This window comes from Artemia franciscana, chromosome 2, assembly GCF_032884065.1.
Source record: "Artemia franciscana chromosome 2, ASM3288406v1, whole genome shotgun sequence".
Taxonomy (NCBI): domain Eukaryota; kingdom Metazoa; phylum Arthropoda; class Branchiopoda; order Anostraca; family Artemiidae; genus Artemia; species Artemia franciscana.
In genome coordinates, this window is record NC_088864.1 from 57303114 (window position 1) to 57325007 (window position 21894).

Sequence of the window (21894 nt, forward strand, 5' to 3'; positions counted from 1 at the left end):
GCTACAGCTCTGGACTTGACACAAAAACACAGGGAGTCTAAAACTTAAAGATGTGTGATCAGTGTGTGCTAATCTTCTCCATCTTTCTCGTCTTGAGCTTGAGCTCAGTTTCATGAAGGCAAACCTGGAAAAACTAAGTTTTTGATATTAACTGTTCAAACGTTTGAACATAAGATTTAATACAAATCTTTTCAAATTTGTGCCAAATTGTTATATTTGCAATCAAAATTCAGTAATGAGAATAAATTCTTAGCATGAAAATAAAGAGCGATTCAAATAATGTTCTGATGCTGATTGTGCTTATTTAGGCAAGTACAAGTTGTGATTTTAGCAAGTGCACATACGCTCCTGTTCCTAAGCCGTACCATACTTTGAATAAGTTTCAGCGGCCGTATTCTAGCCCTAAGTCTTATGTTGTAAGTAAAGAGAGAGTTTGTTCTAAGTACGCTAGGGGGCGATATCTTATCACAAATACCGATTTGTATATGTTGTTTTATCTTATGATACAAGTTTCAGAGCTAATTCCCCGACAGGGACACGGGATCAAAAGCCGGACGGCAATACAAACAGTATAAACAAATAAACCCAGAAGGAACGGATGTCATCACACTTCTCACTCTATCTCACACCAAAAAATAAATGCCAAAAAACATTTTTTTAAAATTATTGTCATTATTTATCAAATTGCTGAACAGCCGGGAGCTATTCGCAAATTAATATTAACTAATTAGCAGAGCTTTGATTTTTGTCTTTAATGTAAATAGCGATAGACTCGGATCAAAAAAAGATTCATATGTGTTCCAATAATTTGTAATAATATTTTTAGGCGAAAATCTAGACCGTTCGGAGACAATGAAACGCACAAGAAGCTTACTTAAAGGTCAACGAGTATTATGTGATCGGACTGAGGGAGGGCCTGGAAAAAATGATTTAAAACAATCTCGTTGCAGATCCTTTAGATAATCGATTAGGAAAAGTATGCATTGAAAAGCTAAAATTTTATTTTGTAACTTCACAATAGGAGAAATATGTGACTGAAACGTACTGAAATAAATAATAGAACAATAATTAATTTACGAATGAACAAGAGAAAAATAGATTGATTTTAAAATAACATCTTAAGGATTCTCATTGCTTTACTTTGTAACTTCACAATAGGAGAAATATGTGACTGCAACGCACTCAAATAAATAATCGAACAATAATTAATATACGAATAAACAAGAGAAAAATAGATTCATTTTAAAGTATAAAAAGGAAGGAAAAATTTAAGGCGATGCATTACACCTACGTTCCTTCCTAACTTAAGCCTTAGGCTAGTGATATGAGCTTTCCAGCTTAAATTCTGATCAACAATACTGCAAAATACCGAATTGTTTGCACTCGATTTATTTTTATTACTCGACCTCCAAATGTGACTTCAACAACCTTTTGTAACGTAAATACTGCAGTAGTACTACTGCAGTAATACTAAAAAAAAACATTACAAGTTTTTGAAGTGTTGACAACCATTTTGTTACAATGAAATTTTTCTTGTATTGACCATGTTGTAATTATTATAGTATTTTTTATTTTCAAACAGTTCGTGGTAACGAACTGTAGTAAGGAGCGACCCGGCTCAATAGTAACCAAAATTCTACAAAATAGAATTTTGATGCCAATAGTTACATCAAAAGAATTACATTTTTATGCTGATTTTAAATATATAAGTTTCATCAAGATTAGTCTTACTCGTCAAAAGTTACGAGCCTGAGAAAATTCGCCTCATTTTAGAAAATAGGGGGAAATACCCCCTAAAAGTCACACGATCTTAACGAAAATCACACCATCAGATTCAGCGTATCAGAGAACCTTGTTGTAGAAGTTTCAAGTCCCTATCTACAAAAATGTAGAATTTTTTATTTTTTGCCAGAAGACAAATCACGGATGCGTGATTATTTGTTTTTTTATTGTTTTTTTTCCCAGGGGTTATCGTATCGACTCAGTGGTCCTAGAATGTCGCAAAAGGGCTCATTCTAACGGAATTAAAAGTTTTAGTGCCCTTTTTAAGTGACCAAAAAATTTGGAGGGCACCTAGGCCCTCTCCCATGCTAATTTTTTCCAAAGTCACCGGACCAAAATTCTGAGATAGCCATTTTATTCACCATAGTCGAAAAACCCAATAACTATGTCTTTGGGGACGAATCACTCCCCCGCAGTCCCCGTGGGAGGGGCTGCAAGTTACAAACTTTGACCTGTATTTACATACAGTAATGGTTACTGGGAAGTGTTCAGACGTTTTCAGGGGGATTTCTTTTAGTTTGGGGGGAGGTTGAGGGGGGGCTACGTGGGAGGATCTTTCCATGGAGGAACTTTTCATGGGGGAAGAGACTTTCAATGGAGGGGGCGCAGGATTTTCTAGCATTATTTAAAAAACAATGAAAAAATAAATATGAAAAGTTTTTTCTACTGAAAGTGAGGAGCAGCATTAATACTTAAAACGAACAGAAATTATTACGCATATGAGGGGTTTACCTCCGCGTAATACCTCGCTCTTTACGCTAAAGTATTTTTAATAATTTCAACTATTTATTCTACGGCCTTTGTGATTCAGGGGTCATTCTTACGGAATTGGGACAAAATTTAAGCTTTAGTGTAAAGAGCGAGGTATCGACTAGGGATGAGCCCCCTTATATACGCAATAAAAACATACGAATATAGAAGTTCGCTACGTAAGTTAATTCGTAAGTTACGTATATTTTTTACTTATGAAAACGTTCATAAAAAATTAAAAGTTATAGTTGCCTTTTTAAGTAATCAAAAAATTGGAGGGCATCTAGGCCTCCTCTCTCGCTCCTTTTTTCTCAAAATCTTCGGATTAAAACTATGAAAAAGCCATTTAGCCCAAAAAAATTAATATGCAAATTTCGTTTTAATTATTTATGCGCGGAGAGCCGAGATCAAAAAATACATTAATTCTAAAACGTCCAGAAATTAAACAAAAAAAACAGTTTTTTTAAATGAAAGTAAGGAGCGACATTAAAACTTAAAACGAACAGATATTACTCCGTATATGAAGGGAGCTTTTCCTCCTCAACGCCCCACTTTTTACGCTAAAGTTAAAAAACTGTTGTTTTTTTTTGTTTAATTGACTAAAAGGTACAATGTTTTGGCCATTGTTTGTACTTTTACTATTTCACAGTTTGTGCCTTTTGATAACTTTTTGTGATCGTTGACGAATTTTTCTTGTATTGACCATGTTTTGATTATTGTAGCATTTTCCATATTTAGGGCGTTGTTCGTGCTTTTAATAGTTCGCAGCTTTTGCGTTTTGATACATTTTTGTGATCGTAGACCATTTTTCTTGTGTTGACCATGTTTTAATTATTATTTTATTTCTTATTTTTGACTTACGGTCCCATATTTGGGCAGTTGTTTGTACTTTAATAATTCCCAGCTGGTGCGTTTTGATAACTTTGTGTGATCGTTGACAAATTTTTCTTGTATTGACCATCTTTTAATTATTGTAGCATTTTTTATTTTGACTCAATGTCCCATATTTTGGCAGTTGTTTGTACTTTTATTAATTCGCAACTCGTGCGTTTTGATTACTTTGTGTGATCGTTGACAAATTTTTCTTGTATTGACCGTGTTTTAATTATTTTAGCATTTTTTATTTTTGACTAAAAGGTCCCATATTTGGGCAGTTGTTTGTACTTTTATTAATTCGCAGATTGTGCGTTTGATAACTGTGTGTGATCGTTGACAAATTTTTCTTGCATTGACCATGTTTTAATTATTGTAGCATTTTTTATTTTTGACTACAGGTCTCATATTTGGGCAGTTGTTTGTACTTTTAATAATTCGCAGCTTGTGCGTTTCGATAACTTTGTGTGATCGTTGACAATTTTTTCTTGTATTGACCATGTTTTAATTATTGTAGCATTTTTTATTTTTGACTAAAAGGTCCCATATTTGGGCAGTTGTTTGTACTTTTATTAATTCGCAGATTGTGCGTTTTGATAACTGTGTGTGATCGTTGACAAATTTTTCTTGTATTGACCATGTTTTAATTATTGTAGCATTTTTTATTTTTGACTAAAGGTCTCATATTTGGGCAGTTGTTTGTACTTTTAATAATTCGCAGCTTGTGCGTTTTGATAACTTTGTGTGATAGTTGACAAATTTTTATTGTATTGACCCTGTTTTAATTATTTTAGCATTTTTTATTTTTGACTAAAAGGTCCCATATTTGGGCAGTTGTTTGTACTTTTATTAATTCGCAGATTGTGCGTTTTGATAACTGTGTGTGATCGTTGACAAATTTTTCTTGTATTGACCATGTTTTAATTATTGTAGCATTTTTTATTTTTGACTAAAGGTCTCATATTTGGGCAGTTGTTTGTACTTTTAATAATTCGCAGCTTGTGCGTTTTGATAACTTTGTGTGATCGTTGACAAATTTTTTCTTGTATTGACCATGTTTAAATTATTGTAGCATTTTTTATTTTTAACTAAAGGTCCCATATTTGGGCAGTTGTTTGTACTTTTGATGCTTCGCAGCTTGTGCAGTTTGATAGCTTTGTGTGATCGTTGACAAATTTTTCTTGTATTGACCATGTTTTAATTATTGTAGCATTTTTTATTTTTGACTAAAGGTCCCATATTTGGGCAGTTGTTTGTACTTTTAATGCTTCGCAGCTTGTGCATTTTGATAGCTTTGTGTGATCGTTGACAAAGTTTTCTTGTATTGACCCTGTTTTAATTATTGTAGCATTTTTTATTTTTGACTAAAGGTCCCATGTTTGGGCAGTTGTTTGTACTTTTATTAATTCGCAGCTTGTGCGTTTTGATAACTTCGTGTGATCGTTGGCAAATTTTTCTTGTATTGACCATGTTTTAATTATTATAGTTTTTTGCACTTTTGACTAAAAGATACTATGTTTGGGCCATACCTATGAAAGTCTATCTTGTTTTCAATAAATGATTTAATTATGTGTATCAGCTTTATATTTGGAGTCTCCACTCAAATGTTTTGAAAGGTAATAGGTGAACAAAACAGCTATAATTCAGAACTGGTTTTATTTTTGAATTCTAATACACTTCCAATAAAGTAGAAGTTAATAAAGGACAGGGGAGCAAAAAGCGTGGCCTCTTCCGGGTCAAATATACAATTCGAACCTTTCGGGGTCAAATGACAGTGGTCAAATGTACCACTTAGTTCTGTCTCTAAGACTAGTTTTACGGTGATATCTGTAAATGAAGCGACCATATTTCGGACAGTGACAAGAAACGAACGACAATGGTCAGATGTGACCACTTAGTTCTGTTTCTAAGACTGGTTTTATGGTGATACTGGTAAATAAAGCAATCACATTCCAGAAAATGGTAGGAACAAATATCATACAGTATTAACTTGTGTAATATTAGTGTATCACATAATATCGAGACGTCTTAAGAGTATCAGTCCATCGATAAAACATCACTGAGTGACGGTTCATGAGGTATCGTATAAAAGTATCGGAAAACACAATATAGTCGAGAGTAGTTTCTAAGCTATTTGTCAAGTATTGTTGCGTTTAATTGGTTTGATTTTTTAGAAGCGTTGGGCTAAAAAATGTGCAGTTTTAGTGTGCATTAAAGATTATTGTACCGGAGCACATTTCCCATTTCTTTTCTTTGGGTTCCTATATGAACTTGATTAAATAAGTAAGTAAGTAAGTACTTTTATTACCCGAAAATTCTCTAGAATTACATCGGAGTACAAATGTAAAAAGAAAAGAAAATCACACTACGAACATAACCATAAGTAAACACACACTATGTACACAAACAAAAATACTGACACATGATAGCTAGCCACGGCTTCGTCCTTCCCTTAGCCTTTTCCAGGAAATTCTCTAGGACCCGGTTAATGCAAACTGTTGGATCGGACACTCCGTAATTACGCATGATATACGAGTTCTTCGTCCATGGAAGAAGTCTCAGAAGGAACTTCGCGAATCGAAAAAACAGAGCTCTTACTTTTGCACATTGGGCGGACGACAAATAATTCCAAAATGGTGCTATATACAGTACATGTGGGAGGGCAATGGCATTATACAGCGACGCAAGAAATCTACGGCAGAATCGATGTCTGTTACCAATGATTTATCCATAAGCAATCTGGATTTTCACCTCTACGTGTCGTAAAAGTTCCCGTCTTCCCGTCGAGTAGAGGCTTCGACCGATTGGTAAACCAAGGTAGGTAATGCTCTCACATAGCTTAACAGCTGAATCACCTAAAAGAATTTCTTTCTCATAATACCCCGCGTTGAAGAACAGAACGGCCGATTTAGACACATTAAATGATAAGCCTATTTTATTATATTCCCTACTCAAAACATCAAAATTCTTCGATAGCCGATCGGCAGACCTGTTCAAATTAAGCAGGTCATCAGCATACGCCATCAACGAAACATCGATCCCTTTTGAAACACAAGACGTAGCTACTTGTGCTTGTGCCGGCAGAACGCTATTGTTATACAAAGTCGGAGACACAACTGAGCCTTGCCTGACCCCTTTACGAACTGGTACAACAACGGATTCAGTCGGACATGAGGGTATTTTAATTTGCGCTCTAAGGTTATTGTACATATAATACACAGCTCTTACAATACACAGATTTAGCCCTTGTTTATACGCTTCTAAAAGGATCTGCGCATGCACCGACGAGTCAAACGCCCGGCTTACATCAAAAGAACCAATAACTAATGAGTCACCCGTTGCCTCAGAATCAGACAAAATAGCAGCGAGGGCCGAACAGAGCATCAGCGCAACCAAGACCTACCGTAAAGCCAAACTGGTAGTTTGGCATTTGGCAACAGTTTCTAACATTCGGCAATATAAGCATTTCAAAAAGCTTACACAAAACTGGCGACACAGTAATTGGGCAATAGGAGGAGCATATATTAGCTGGCTTCCCTTTTTTCAGGATGGGCGTAAGTTGTCCTCTACAGTAAACATCGGGCACAATACCGACTACGGATATGATCTGGTACAATAATGTTAACATTTCATACAAAAGACGAGTGCCATTCACAAGGTGAAGTGCACACAAACCGTCAACTCCGCGCGATTTTTTCTTTTTCAACTTAAAGACATTTGCAGTTACATCTGAAACAGTTACGGTAAAGTCCGGAAGACTCGAATTTGATGGCACAGATTCAAGTTGCTCGATATATGGCCTTGCTACACTGGGATCTTGGGCACTAAATTCAGTCGTATAGTAGGCTCGCCAGTCGTTTGGGTCACAAGGCATGGACATAGGCGTTTCTTGGCGGTCTTTCACGCGATCTTTCCATAGACGACTTGGATCGTTGATTATTCTCTCTGTATATTCATGTTTCATATTTGTACGATGCTGCTTGAGGGCTTTCTCAAATTTACATTTTGTTTGTTTGCGGAGACAATTCAACACGCCGGATTTCGGGCGACCGCCTTCCCTCCATACCGAGAACCAAAACTTAGCATCTTGACACGCTTTCACTAGCTCTCGATTCTTTGAGAACCCAGGGATTTCAGTATGTTTACGAATTTTCCTAGCGGGAATAGCAGCCTTATCTGCGGTTAGTAGTGCATGGGTGAATTTCAGCACAAAAGCTATTGACCTGTATTTTAGTTTCTTGGATATTCCTTTGCACGTTGGCTTGTAGGAGATTATATGGTACATTGATCTTCTGCAGCGTCTTGTCGAGCACTGTCTGATAAAGAGGAAAGTCGGCCTTTAAACAATCCTTTATTTCGTACCACTGTGAAGAACTTTTTTCCTTAGGAATACACACATTAACACATGCTTCAATGAGGATATGGTCGGTGGAGTGACTTCCCATTAGCACGCTAACTGTGCCACTCACGTTTAATGTGCATGCGACATGGTCAATATTTGAGACGGAACCACTAGTGTGTACGAAAGTAAAATCATTGTCTTTTGGAAGCACACGATACCGATTTTTCAATGTGCTTAGGATCAACTGGAACCGAGGAGACGAGTCGTCGGCTAGATCACAATTGTAGTCTCCGATTATAACGTATTCCAGTTTGGACAACATAATGGTCTTGAGGCACTTTGCAGGAGCACGCACTGCCTTTGAAAATCGGTTATCTGATTCTTCGTCGCTGTAGTTTGTGGGGAGGTAGACATTGACGATCACAAGATTCCCAGCTCTTATAATCATAAAGTTTTCAGCTGTATGAAGACTCTCGGAATCAACTGCAGAGCTACATACGATCGCTAGTCCACCAGAGAGTCTTCCACGTTGACGAAACTTTGCTGGGACAAAATAAAATGTATGATTTTCCTAAAACTTGAGCAGGCTGAGACTATCACTTGTCAGCAGATGTTCTTGGATGCATAGAATATTGCCTCGCCGATATAATTCTTCAATTAAGGGGATCCTGTGAGAAACACCTCCGTTCATTTGCCACGACACGATCTTAGTACTTGCATGCTGTTCATTCATCGGATCTTTTTTGCTTTCCAATTTACTTTTTCATCTCAGGACATTGGAATGACTGACAGGTATGTTTTGTCGATTTGCATGCTGCACAATTGGATTCGTGCAGGGGGTAGTAGCATTTGACGTATGGCCTAGGACATTGCAACGGGGACAAACCTGGGGAGCGGAACACGCCGCTGAAACGTGACCGAATTTCTGGCAGCAATAGCATCATTTAGGAAGGTACACAAATTCTTCAATCGGAAAACGTTCAAATTCTAGTTTTGGTGGAATTTTCATGGCCAGACCTAGCTGATAGCGGGAAGAAAAGTACAACTTATAGGTTCGACTTCTACCACACTGCTCTGCCCTTTCGCAACCTGAAACGCAGTTTTTCACCTTATCGGCATCATATGTAGTCGGAATGTTTTTGGTCACGCCTATAAAAACTGGGAATTTCACCCTAGCTTCTGCACTTTGCGACTTCTGGTTGATAGATGAGGCAATGGTGTTTGCCTTGACCTTCGTTTTAACTACAAGCCACCATTCAGATCGACTTCTTTTCAATTCAACATCATCGACTGACAGGTCTTCTCCACGCATACTCATCAAAAACTGTTTTCGTTCCTCTGGCATGGTAGTTGGGGGTGGGTTCTTCAGAACTACGGAATAGGGTAGTGGAGAAAGTGTATCTGGTGCAGGATTGGGTTGGTTTTCGTCACTTACAGATTCGCCGGGAGCCCACGGGATTGGGATTTGGTTGTAGCGCTCGAGAAAACTTGAAAACTGCCGTCGCATTTCATTCACTGTCGATATGACACATGCGCCTACTTCTGCTCCACTGGCCGGTACTTCTCGAGGATCAAATATAACGAAATTGGGAAGTTCTATTCTTTCTTTAGCGCATCTTGCAAATAGCTTAGCAATATCCGTTAAATTGTCCTCATCTTGGACGCATTTTGTAAATCGATCACCAGTTTTGGCCTCCTTAGTCAACAACTCTTTGGCCTTTAAGATTGAGTCTCTATCAAAAAACTCCACAACTCGTTTCAAAAATACTTCCTTCTTTATCCCGCTATTCATTAAACGTGATATGTAGTTCAACAGAGGATTTAGTATTATAGTCTCCCCCATGCTTGAAGCAATTTACTGAAATCACCCAGGAACAAGGGAAGCGTAAGGACCCCCTCAACTATTCCCCACAATTTACGGGTAACTGAATACCGGCAGGTACAGTACGGCGCTTCCTTCCCCTTTTCTGCTTGTTCTGAAAAAAAATCAGCACCTTAATGAAATGGAAACAAAGATGGCGCTCTATGAATAATATCAAAGAAGGTAGTGCCGAGATGCGATATGATACAGTTATTTGCTCCCTTCGATAATAGCTTTTGGACACAGAACCTCCCTTCACATCAGGAACTAAAGTGTCACAGTAACAAGATTTTTAAAAAATCTGCAAAAATTTAAGCTTTTACATTTATTTTGCTATTTTAAGATATAAGTATTGGTGGGATTATGCAACAAATTTTTCAGACTCTCTTAAAAAACGGGTTCTCGATGTTTTCTTAAATTTCCATAATAGATAAATTTATTGAAAAGCCTACAAGGCCGTGTACAAAACATAAAGAACAGAAGAAAACGCATAAAAAAAACAAAATCAACGCTATGCATGCATTTTTAACTCGTCCCAAAACACAGCATATCCATTCATTAATGAATTTTATACAATATATAGATTATTTGGAGCTAGACGTTTACTACCCCCCCCCCTGGAAAAACCCCTGCAGCTGGCTGATTTAGACTTATAAAAAAAAGACTAGAACTCTCAGTTTCTCATGTAATGAGGACCCTCTGAAGTCTCTATGACCATGAGGTGGAAGTGGGGATGAGGAAGGCGCAATCCCCTCCTATACGGAATAAATTCTGCTCATTTTAGGGTTTAATGCAACACTTCCCTTTCATAATAACAGCGTAGACCAGAAAAGTCCCTGTATCTCCCTTAGAACTAAATACTAACTGTTAGCAGTAGACAAATTACAAACTTCTACACTTAAACTTCTACAATGGGGTTCTCTGCCTTTTTTGTAGTTAGGAAAGGAGGGAGATACCTCAAATGGTTCATTTTAATGCCAAAACATCCAAGCTGTCATTGAGCCTTTAGATAAAGAAATAATTAGTTCTAAGGGAGAGACGAGGGGAGGGTGGATGTAGAAATTGATGTATAATCCCCAGGGCCATAACTACGAGTTGTGGTGGTGGTGGTATTTTTCGGGGGCGAGGGGCACAAAAAAACATTAAAAAGGTATCAAAAATGCGAAACCGATATTTACCCCCTTATGATTTCTGGGAATATTTCTGGTCTACGCTGTAATTATGAAAGTAAAGAATAACATTAAACCCCAAAATGAGCAAAACTTATTCCACAGAGGAGGGGGACTGACCCTTTTTCATCAACACCTGTGCATAATGGTCGCAGAAACTTCGGAGGGTGCTCATTAGATCAAAAATTGAGAGTTCTAGATCTTTTTTATAAGTCGAAAGTGATTGGGGACCAAACAGCCCCGGGGAGGGGGTAATATCCACAGTGGGGTATTATCCGGGGAGGGGTGGCATTTTCCACGAGGGGAGGGGGAGGAGAGAAAAGCCGGCTCCCATATTATATTTAACTCCTACAAGGCCATAAGGTCCCCGGCTCTTTAATGAACATACTACTTACCTGTTATCAAAAACCAATTTTTTAGTGCTTCCGGGCAAAACTCTAGTTTTGGGAGTATATCTCTTTTATTTTCTTTCTTTGAGGGGGGGGGGCAGTATATGCTTTTCTGATGATATCTGCTTTAGGGTGATCGTAAATTATATGGCAGTATTATTGACATGGAAGTTCAAAATTTTCAGAATCTCCGGAGTGTTATACTTTAAGACAGTATAAACTTCTGAAACTGTTCAAGAATACAATTCGAACTATGTTTATTTAAAGTTGAAATCACGCTTTTAAGGCCGGTAACTGGTACCACTGGTACTAAGAGTCAAACTATGTTATTTAAAGTTAAAATCAGGCTTTTTTAGGCATATAACAGCTATATTATCTCATACAAAACAAAAATACAAAGAAAACAAAATCAACATGACTAAGCAAATAAAAACATCCTAAGGAGACTCTAGCTCCGAACTTAGTTTTACAACGTGCCTTTAAACAAAATCTATATGCAATTAAGCCATTAAAAAACGGCAAATATTTAATAAAAGGCAAGATAAGTAAAAAAAACAAAGAAGTCACATTTATCCTTTCCTTCAACACTTACTCTTGTATAGATTATAGGATCTACGGAGCCTCAATCAATAACTATTCCCATTATCCTCGCACAGCAATAGATCCCATTATTAATGTTCCTCCAAAGGACACACAAGCAAATTTGGAAGGATTAGGGTTAAAGCGTAGTTGTTGGAAGCAATAGCGAACAATCTAACAACCCCACTCCTACTGTAGCAATCAAAAACTCTTGTGCAGTTATAATTTTGCTCAGTTGTACAATACTTGCAAAAGGAAGTAAATGTTAAAATATTGACTTTTATCAGAACAAAAAACAGGAAAGCAGTATTTTTTTTTCTTTTTTGATTTTTTTTTCCTTCTAGTTTTATTTTTAGTCTATGATTCTGTGCATAAATTTCTGTCTAGCCCCAGACCAACCCCTAGAAGAACCGCTTATTTCCTCGTTGATCGCTTATTGCTTCCACTTTTTCCATCTAAATTGATTTTTCAATCTATGATTATAAAGCACTGGTTACTTCCTAATTCTAATTCACTCAATGAAAGACGAAGAAAGAAGATCTTTTTCATATTTTAATTTGTATCAAATTCTAAACATTTCATATATATCTTAATAAAACATTAATGAATCGTATTCATTATATGCCATTTTACTACTAAATTACATATTATATAATATTAAATATTCATTGTATATTTCATACCTTACATACTTATTTATTTTTTAGCATGCATTTATAATTCATTTCAAATAATTCACTGATTGAAAATTTAGCAAACATTTTAAAAACCCTTTTTGATTAGAATAAGGCCCACAAAAAATTATAAAAACTTTGATAATTTTCAGAATAAGAAGTGCCTCTACGATGCTTGGTTCTCGCTCCAGTCCCACATTCACTCCTGTAAAAATGTCTTCACACCAGACAAAACAAGTCACCTTTATTATCATTTGTGCCGTGAGTTTTCTGAACAGATACAACTTGATTTTTTCATAATTTATTATAGCCAGGCTACGAAATAAAACACTTCGTGATCTTGACGGGGAACTGCAAACCCACGTCCAGGCTAGGTTTCAATGCTAAACATGTGCATTGCCGAGTCCCGTATTCACTCCCATGATTGTGTCTTCAAATTAGGCAAAACAAATTTGATTACTTTTGTTGAGTTTTCTCACTAGATACAACTTTATTTTTTTTATATATAATTCACTGTAGCTAATATACGATATAAAATATTTCGTGATCTTGACGGGGAGTCGTGATGCCGAACACGAGCCCAGGGTTGCCACACGGTGAAAAAAACACTAGCTTTTAATGATTCTTAGGTCAATTTAGTGAATTTCTTCAATAACCTAGTGATTTATGTACTGATTTAGTATTTTGTTTAGGCAATATATATATATATATATATATAGAAATAGTGAAAAATCACTAGGGTTTGGCAACTCTGCCTGAGCCCAAGGTTCCAATACTAAACACGTGGCTGGATTGTACGTCAATTCTCACTTATAAATGCAACAGCAGCAGCATCAGCATCCTTCAAATTTTTTCTTGCTTTTTTATAGATTCAAGGGCACATTTGCTGATAATACCCTTAATGTCAGCAACATGTCGATAGATTATTTGTCAATTGTCACTCATAAATGTAATCACGGCAGCGAGAACATCCAGCAGAACTGTCATCTTGCTTTTTCATAAATTCTGCTATATTTCTGCTACAATCTGCTTAATGTCAGCAACGTGTCAATAGATTATTTGTCAATTGTCACTCATAAATATAATCACGGCAGCGAGAACATCCAGCAGAACTGTCATCTTGCTTTTTCAAAGATTCTGCTACATTGCTGCTAACACTACCCTTAGTGTCAGAAACATGTCGATAGATAATTTGTTAATTGTCACTCGTAAATATAATCACGGCAGCGAGGACATCCAGGAGAACTGTCATCTTTCTTTTTCATAGATTGATCCACATATCTACTTATAACACCATACACTTCTGAAATACACTTGGCTCGAATGTCTAGAGGGAGACTGTTTATATCTTTTGAAAGGCACAAACCCAAAGGATCAACTTGAACTGGCTGTACTTGTGTAGGGGTCACGTGTAGTGTCTCATAAGGAATTGAATTAACCTCTGGCATAACCATCTTAGGTAGAATCTTCCGCCTATAGAAAAGATAGAGAAATCTAAAATATTATTTCTGAAAATGGGTTGCAAGTCTTACCCACTGGCATCTCTTCCCACTATCTTCAATTACAGGTTCTTGTCTTTTACTTAAACTCTACTAAAAAAAAAGAAAAAAAAAGATAGTCTCGTTCAGCTGAATGGTTGGTTTAGTCGACCTGAACAGACAAAGAAAATGAATTTTACAGTGAATGGAAAAATCACCAAAATGCCAATTCATTTCTATGAGCCCAATCGCTGAACCTAGATACCAAGAAATTGAATAGAAAGCCTACCGTTCTCTGTCAGGACTTAACTTTAGTTATGCAAGGAATAGGGACTATTTGATTTTTATTGTTGAATTTTATTGATGGCTAACTACAAAATTAACGTTTTTGGTTACAAACATTTTCATAGTATACTGCCGTCTTTCTTTGTAATTTGTTCCTAAAAAATAGTGATTTGTTGACTACAAGAAGTGATTTGTAGAAGGAATTTAAAAATATTCCTCTTTAAAAGAGGAATTTAAACAATAATTAGCATATATACATCAGCTGTGCCACTCCTCCTTCGCCCCCAATCTATCCAAAACTTCATAAAAATAAATTTCATTGACGTGGATTCGAAACTGAGTTCAGTACTGAGCGCAGTAGAAATCAAATACTATCCACTAGGCCATCACCGCACAGGTATGTTAACCGGGACACAACTTACGACCGGGACAAAGGGAATATAAATGACGACCGGGACACTCTAAGAGAAATTACAGACCGGGACACAAATGACGACCGGGACACAGGGAATATAAATGACGACCGGGACACTCAAAGAGAAATTACAGACTAGGACACCGGGACACAAATGACGACCGGGACACAGGGAATACAAATGACGACCAGGACACAGGGACACAACTACAACGGGGACTTCGGGGGCACAGGGAGGATATATAAGTGACGACGGGGACACAGGGAATGTTCGATTAGCAATCACCATCAACAAAGCTCAAGGGCAATCATAAGAATAATGAGGTATAGATCTGAATAAGGATTGTTTTTCCCATGGACAAATGACGACCGGGACACAGGGAATATAAATGACGACCGGGATACTTAAAGAGAAATTATAGACTGGGACACCGGGACACAGGGAATATAAATGACGACCGGGACACAGGGACACAACTACAACGGGGACGCCAGGGGGGACAGGGGGGATATATAAATGACGACCGGGACACAGGGAATATAAATTACGACCGGGACACTCAAAGAGAAATTACAGACTGGGACACCGGGAAACCGGGACAGAGGGAATACAAATGACGACCGGGACACTCAAAGAGAAATTACAGACTGGGATACCGGGACACAAATGACGACCGGGACACAAGGAATATAAATGACGACCAGGACACAGGGACAAAACTAAAACGGGGACGCCGGGGGCGCAGGGGTATATATAAATGACGACGCGGACACAGGGAATGTTCGATTAGCAATCACTATCAACAAAGGTCAAGGGCAATCGTTAGAAAAATGCGGTATAGATCTGAATACGGATTGTTTTCCCATGGACAATTATATGTTGCATGTTCAAGAGTCGGTAAACCTGACAATCTATTTATATGGACAGACAATGGGACAGCAAAGAATGTTGTATATTCGCAAGTTTTACGCAGTTAAAATATATATATATATATATATATATATATATATATATATATATATATATATATATATATATATATATATATATATATATATATATATATATATATATATATATATATATATATATATCACAGGTGGGACACAGGGACACAACTACAATGGCGCGTAACGACTTACGCGCCATATTAGTTACGCGCCATTGTAGTTGTGTCCCTGTGTCCCAAATGTGAATATAGATAGATATATATATGTTTTTAACTACGTAAAACTTGCGAATATACAACATTTTTGGCTGTCCCATTGTCTGTGCATATACAAAGCCTTATATACTTATAATGACGTCATATGCAAACGCTCTTTTTACAAACAAACAAACATGCATACATACAACTTATTTTTATATAGAAAGATAGATAGATAGATGTACATATACAACACAAATTAACTACGTAAAACTTGCGAATATACAACATTCTTCGCTGTCCCATTGTCGCTGCATATAAATAGATTGTCAGGTTTACCGACCCTCGAACATGCAACGTACAACTGTCCATGGGAAAAACAACCATTATTAAGATCTATACCACATTTTTCGATCTTGAGCTTTGTTGATAGTCATTGCAAATGCTAATCGAATTGGGAATTACAATCTTTTGAATTGAAAAGGCAGATCCGTTGGAATCATAGGAATGCGAGGAATAAGAACAACCTCACCCTCAAAAGCCCCTGTCAAGATTGTTGCCTCTATTACGTTTTCCATTGTTTTTTTTTACGGCAAGTCGCGTGCCATTGCAAAGCTTTGGTGGGTTGATATTTCATAACAATATTATTGGTACGCCTATTTTTAGTTCTAGCACGTGTGGTGGAAACCCTGGGAGATCCAGGGAATTTAAAAATTCAGATGGATAATTAACCGCTTCATTTGGTTCCAGAACTGTGTCGACTGACTTGTAAAGGACTGCCTGGTCTCGAATCTTGGTCAAAACAATATTGTTGATTTCGTGGACGTCTATATTTTTGGGTGCAAGAATCGCTCTTTCACTTAGCCATTTATGATTTTTATAATTGGTTAGAATATTCGGAAATACTTTTTCAACCAATTCATTTTTGGACGTCACTAAATTACAGAATTCAGCAGGTAGTTGTATTCGTCCTGAAATTGAGTCTACTGGGAGCTTTCCGTTTCCAATTGCCAGCAATTGATCTGAAAATGTTTGACCAGAGTCATCGTTTTGCAATCGGACACGCATATTTGTAGTTAATTTTAATGTTTTTACGTGTGCCCATAAATTAGAATTTTTCAGGCAAGCATTCATTTCGTCTGCAGGGGTTGATCTAGGTATTATAGGTAATGTTTGCCTGAAATCTCCCGCAAGCAATATTAATGTGCTGCCAAAGGGTTTCAAATCCCTTCGCAAATCTTTCAAACATTGATCCAGAGCCTCGAGCGATTTTTTGTGTGCTATTGTGCACTCGTCCCAAATAATCAGTTTGCATTGCTGCAATACTTTACCCATCCCAGATGATTTGAAAATATTGCACGTGGGAGTTTCTGTAGAATGCAAATTCAGTGGCAATTTCAAAGCGGAATGAGCAGTTCTTCCACCAGGCAGCAACGTTGCGGCTATTCCGGACGACGCAATTGCCAACGCTATATCATTTTTTGATCGAATTGATGCCAGAATCAGTTTTATCACAAACGTTTTACCAGTACCTCCTGGCGCATCCAAAAAGAAAATTTCTCCAACGTTGTTATCGACACAATGCATTATCGTATCATAAATGTCTTTTTGTTCCGACGTTAACTTGGAAATGTTATTTTGTACATACGACAATAGATCACTCGTACTGTAACTTTGTTCACGATCCAATTCTACACATGTCGAAACAGCAGCGGTACGATTAGGTGAAAGCATTCCCAAATGCTGAAGAGGTTTGTTTGCCATACATACGCACAAATCTTCTATAATAACTAAAGTGTAGTTATAAATTTCTGATGTAAAATCAGAAGTCATATCTGATGTCTCTAACCGTTTTCCATGTAGTATATCTTCAGGCGTTTTCGATTTATATTTTCCCCATAACTCTGTAGGAGCTGAAAGAGAGCAAGTTGTTAGAATGATTCCAAACAATGCACGAATTTGACTTGGAGTTGACGTTTCGCACGCGTCATTGATGCAGTTATCCCAGTGTTGGTCATTCTCCAATAAATTCAGAGCGTAGCTCTGAGTTATCCCAGTGTTGGTCATTCTCCAATAAATTCAGAGCGTGGCTCAAATACTCAAAGGACGTCGGACCGGGTACATTCACCAAAAGCAGGCGTAGAAACAAGCATTCATGTTGATTGGGGTGAACGGTGTAGAGTCTTCCTATCGTGGTATCTTTGAAGATGGTAGGTTGGCCGTCGACTGACTTACCCTGTTTCCGACGTTCAAATACTTTATTTTTAGTATTCCACGTGTAATGCGAAGGCACTTCAGTATACAGCAGTTTTTTGCAAAAGAATCATTTTTGCATAGCGAAAAGAAAGCAGTTAACTTTGTATCCGGTGGATTCAGGGCTCTTTGTTGCACGTTGGATTCCGAAAAATAAACACGTTGACCATTTTGTAAATGTACCGCTAAGTGAACAACAGCTGGACTACGTTCATGTATCGGAAATGAAAGAATTCGCCGAACAGCTTCATTACTGCTTATGTATCTTCCAGCCTGATATTGTACGATTTCGTCGATATCTTTGATTTCGGACTGCAAGCCAAAAACTGCCATGTCACTGCCTTCGTTGACGTATTTACATATGTATTTGATTGCCTTTACGGAGTTACAGTATTCAACGTTTATGTGTGCATTAAATGTTTTTGATAATAATGGGGAATATGGAACAACCCACTGGTTATCTACTCCGATGGTGGTACCGTTACGCTTCTTTATTATTGCTGTGTTACCACCATCTTCAGTAGATCTTCTTCTATATTGTGGGTAACCATCATTGCCAGTAATTGTTTTGGGTACTAAAAGTCGAGGATATTGCTTTGTGCACCTTCCTTTGGCCATGCATGGTGAATTTTCGTTCAGTGCACCGCAAGGTCCATGTATCATATTTTTTACAACAATATCATATAACCCCTTATCGACATTTTCCATCAGGTATTTCAGCGGAAATCACATCATCAATTTCGTTAGAAGTAATTTTATAATGTAGCCAGATTAGTATATGTGCGTGTGCCAATCCTCGTTTTTGCCATTCCACTGAGTACATCCAGCATCGCACTGACCCAAACACTTCAAGTTTTACTATGTAGTTTATCAGTGATTTCACCTTTTGCCGGAAGACACGGGCCATAATGTCATGTCTATGAACCGCAGATTGTCCTTGAAGTAAAAGCTGCTGTATCTCGTCCCAAGATTAATTACATGTAAATGTAATAAATAAACCTGGACGACCATAGAGACGAACATACGCAATAGCATCTTGAGCATATTCATGCATATGACGGGGACTGCCAGCATATGACGAAGGTAAAATCGTTAATCTTCCAACGTTTGTGGTATTACCGTCATTTACAACTGCATCTCGCAAATGAATGTATTGTTCAGAGCGGAGCTTGGTCTGATTCAGACGGATAAATAGCAAACGTTCGGATTCAATTTTTGCATACATATCAACGACGTATTGGTGAAACAATTGACGGCATTTTAAAATATAATTGTCTTCATCCTGCCGAATCATTAGTCTATAGGAATAATAATGCATTGCACTGCATTTCTTATTCATTTCTTTGTTAGTGGCTGGATTTATCAATTTAATATTAAAGTGACAGCCGTCGGCTCCATCCCAAAAAATGATAGGATATTGTAGGGCATCGTAGCATCGATGAGTTTCAGCAATTCTTACCAACTGAGCGTTTCGCTTATGAAGAATAATATCTCGAGGTAAAAACTGATCACCCACCATAACGATTGCCACTTCGTCGATAGTTGGAGCAATGTATCTACGCACATGTTCGCCAGTAGGCGTTTTGTCAGCGGAAATAACAATTTTATGCGTATCAGTAGGCATCAAATCGATAGCTGTTTTGAACAGATGCACTAAATCATTATTTTCGTGGAAAAGACGTTACAATTCGGAAACGATAGTCCTTTCAACGTCGGGAAACATTTCGCAACGTGCATTCAATTCAGAATTGCTATCACTGATGAAGTACAGTTGTAAAAATTTATGATTCTCACCTGAGAATGGTAGAAGGGACCCTGCTTTATGATAAATTTGCTCTTTTACTTTGAAAGTAGGCATAAATCGATCTTGATTTTCGATTTGGGCACCAAACGACGTCATTTGGAAACATGAGTTATATTTTCTGATGTTTGATAAAAAAAAATAAACGCTTAGATTCTGACGTAGTTCCAGTAAGCAAAGTCTTCAACGGCTCTGGGGGTGCAGCCGGTTGAGGAAGTTTAACTTTTCCTGAGGCGCAACACATTCCCATTGTTTCACCATTAAATTTCAAGGCCTTGCAGTAGGGACAAATTTTAGACATAGTCCCGAACACATCTACTATATTCATCGACTGGGCTGTACCTGAATGCCAGGCGATAACTTTCAGGTTGCTCTGATTCCTCGGCACGCTTTCTTTTCTTACTTTCTCTATCAGCAGCAAGCCTGATTTCTTGCTGTTCTTGTGATTCCTCGGCACGCTTTCTTTTGGCATAATCTCTTGAAGCCGCAAGCCTGTTGTCACGTTGCTCTTGTGATTCCTCGACACGCCTTCTTTTTTCACTTTCTCTTTTAGCAGCAAGTCTGGTTTCGTGATGCTCAGGTAGTTCCTCGACACGCCGTCGTTGCCGTAAATTGCACATTCCTAATCTGGCATTATCTTTTGAAGCCGCAAGCCTGTTTTCACGTTGCTCTTGTGATTCCTCAACACGCCTTCTTTTTTTACTTTCTCTTTCAGCAGCAAGTCTGGTTTCGCGTTGCTCTGGTAGTTCCTCGACACGCCTTCGTTGACGTAAATTGCACATTCCTAATCTGGCCCTTTCTCTTTGAACCGCAAGGCTGGTTTTGCTTTTTGGTAACATTTTATAACATTGACAGTTGGAAAAATCTTCACGTGCCAAGTTTTAACAATTTATAATAAGCCTCAAAATTTTAAGTATCTGTTTTAAGGTTTTCAAATTACTTTAATCTATTGTCAAAATATTCCGAAATATTTATCCAATTCCCAGTTTTTACATTTTAGTTTGTTTTCTTTTTCTTCTTTATTTTTCAGACGTCATATGCAAACCCTCAACACAAAAATACATACAACTTATTTTTATATATATAGAAGATATAATCTGGCGTAACAGACATAGTGTAACAGGCATAACACACAAACAACTTATTTATCATGAAGAGAGAAATCACCAATGCAACAGCACAAACACATAAAAAAAAAAAAAAAGAGACAGAAGGAGAAAAGGAAGACTGTTTTCCCAAAATAGTGATTAATATAGACCAGCACTTGAATGAGGCCTTAACCCTACTCATCCATACAATCACATAGGTCAAACAGCATAGCCAAACACAATCAACCATAAAGAATAATCCATGGACAGGCAGTCATGTCGTCAATAAGTATAAGTCGTCATTTACCAAACAATAGAAAAAATAATAAAGATTTATCTATATATATATATATATATATATATATATATATATATAGATAAATATATATATCCTGGGAAAAATACGAATTCTTTCTTAAGGTTGTGACCTATTTAGATCGTCTTTGCATTCAAAAATGTTAATTTACCAGTTTTGATAAGAAAATAAACTATATAGCCGATTTCCATGCCAAGTCCTGTCATTGCTACGCGACAGCCTTGTCTATATTGATTCTTATTATTTTTCATTTTTTTTATTCACTTATTTTTTAATTGCAGGCAAATCGAGCCTCTTCTTGATGCCATTGCGTCACCATAGGTTATATACAACCTTTATGAGAAAAATACAAATTCTTGCTTAAACTTGTGACCTTTTTAGATCGTTTTTTGGGGGCCGGAAATGTCAATATGCCAGTTAAGAAAACAACTATCTAGCCAATTTCAATACGGGCCCCGGCACCCAGCAAGTGGTAAGCTTGTATATACTGATTCTCGTTCTATGTAACAACCTCCAAATCAGTGAGATTTGTTTGTTGCTCCTTCTTAGTAAAAAATAGAGGGCTCTCATGGAAAACACAGAACGTTGAAGGGTCCCAATTCAGTTCATTCGGGTTTATTAAAAAAAATTATAACAGTCATAACATACATAATCTCTCATCTCTATGCAAAAAAATGCATGCTGAGTCCCT

At 37.3% G+C, this 21894-nt stretch overlaps 2 protein-coding genes across 2 annotated transcripts in view; both read right to left on the bottom strand.

Annotated features, from left to right (window-relative positions):
• Positions 1–6129: 6129 nt before the first annotated feature.
• LOC136035287 (uncharacterized) lies at positions 6130–6615 on the bottom strand. The gene has a single exon (XM_065716976.1). The coding sequence runs from the start codon at positions 6613–6615 to the stop codon at positions 6130–6132; it is 486 nt and encodes a 161-aa protein (XP_065573048.1).
• Positions 6616–12099: 5484 nt separating this feature from the next.
• The window catches only part of LOC136043824 (uncharacterized), a 34518-nt gene continuing 24723 nt past the window's right edge, over positions 12100–21894 (bottom strand). The window contains exon 5 of the mRNA XM_065728749.1: positions 12100–13892. Within this exon, the coding sequence (XP_065584821.1) occupies positions 13622–13892 (271 nt within the window). The 3' untranslated portion in view covers positions 12100–13621. The remainder of the gene's footprint in view (positions 13893–21894) is intronic.

Coding starts and splice junctions, on each gene's coding strand:
- LOC136035287 (XM_065716976.1), bottom strand. CDS start 6,615: ATGTACAATAACCTTAGAGCGCAAATTAAAATACCCTCATGTCCGACT.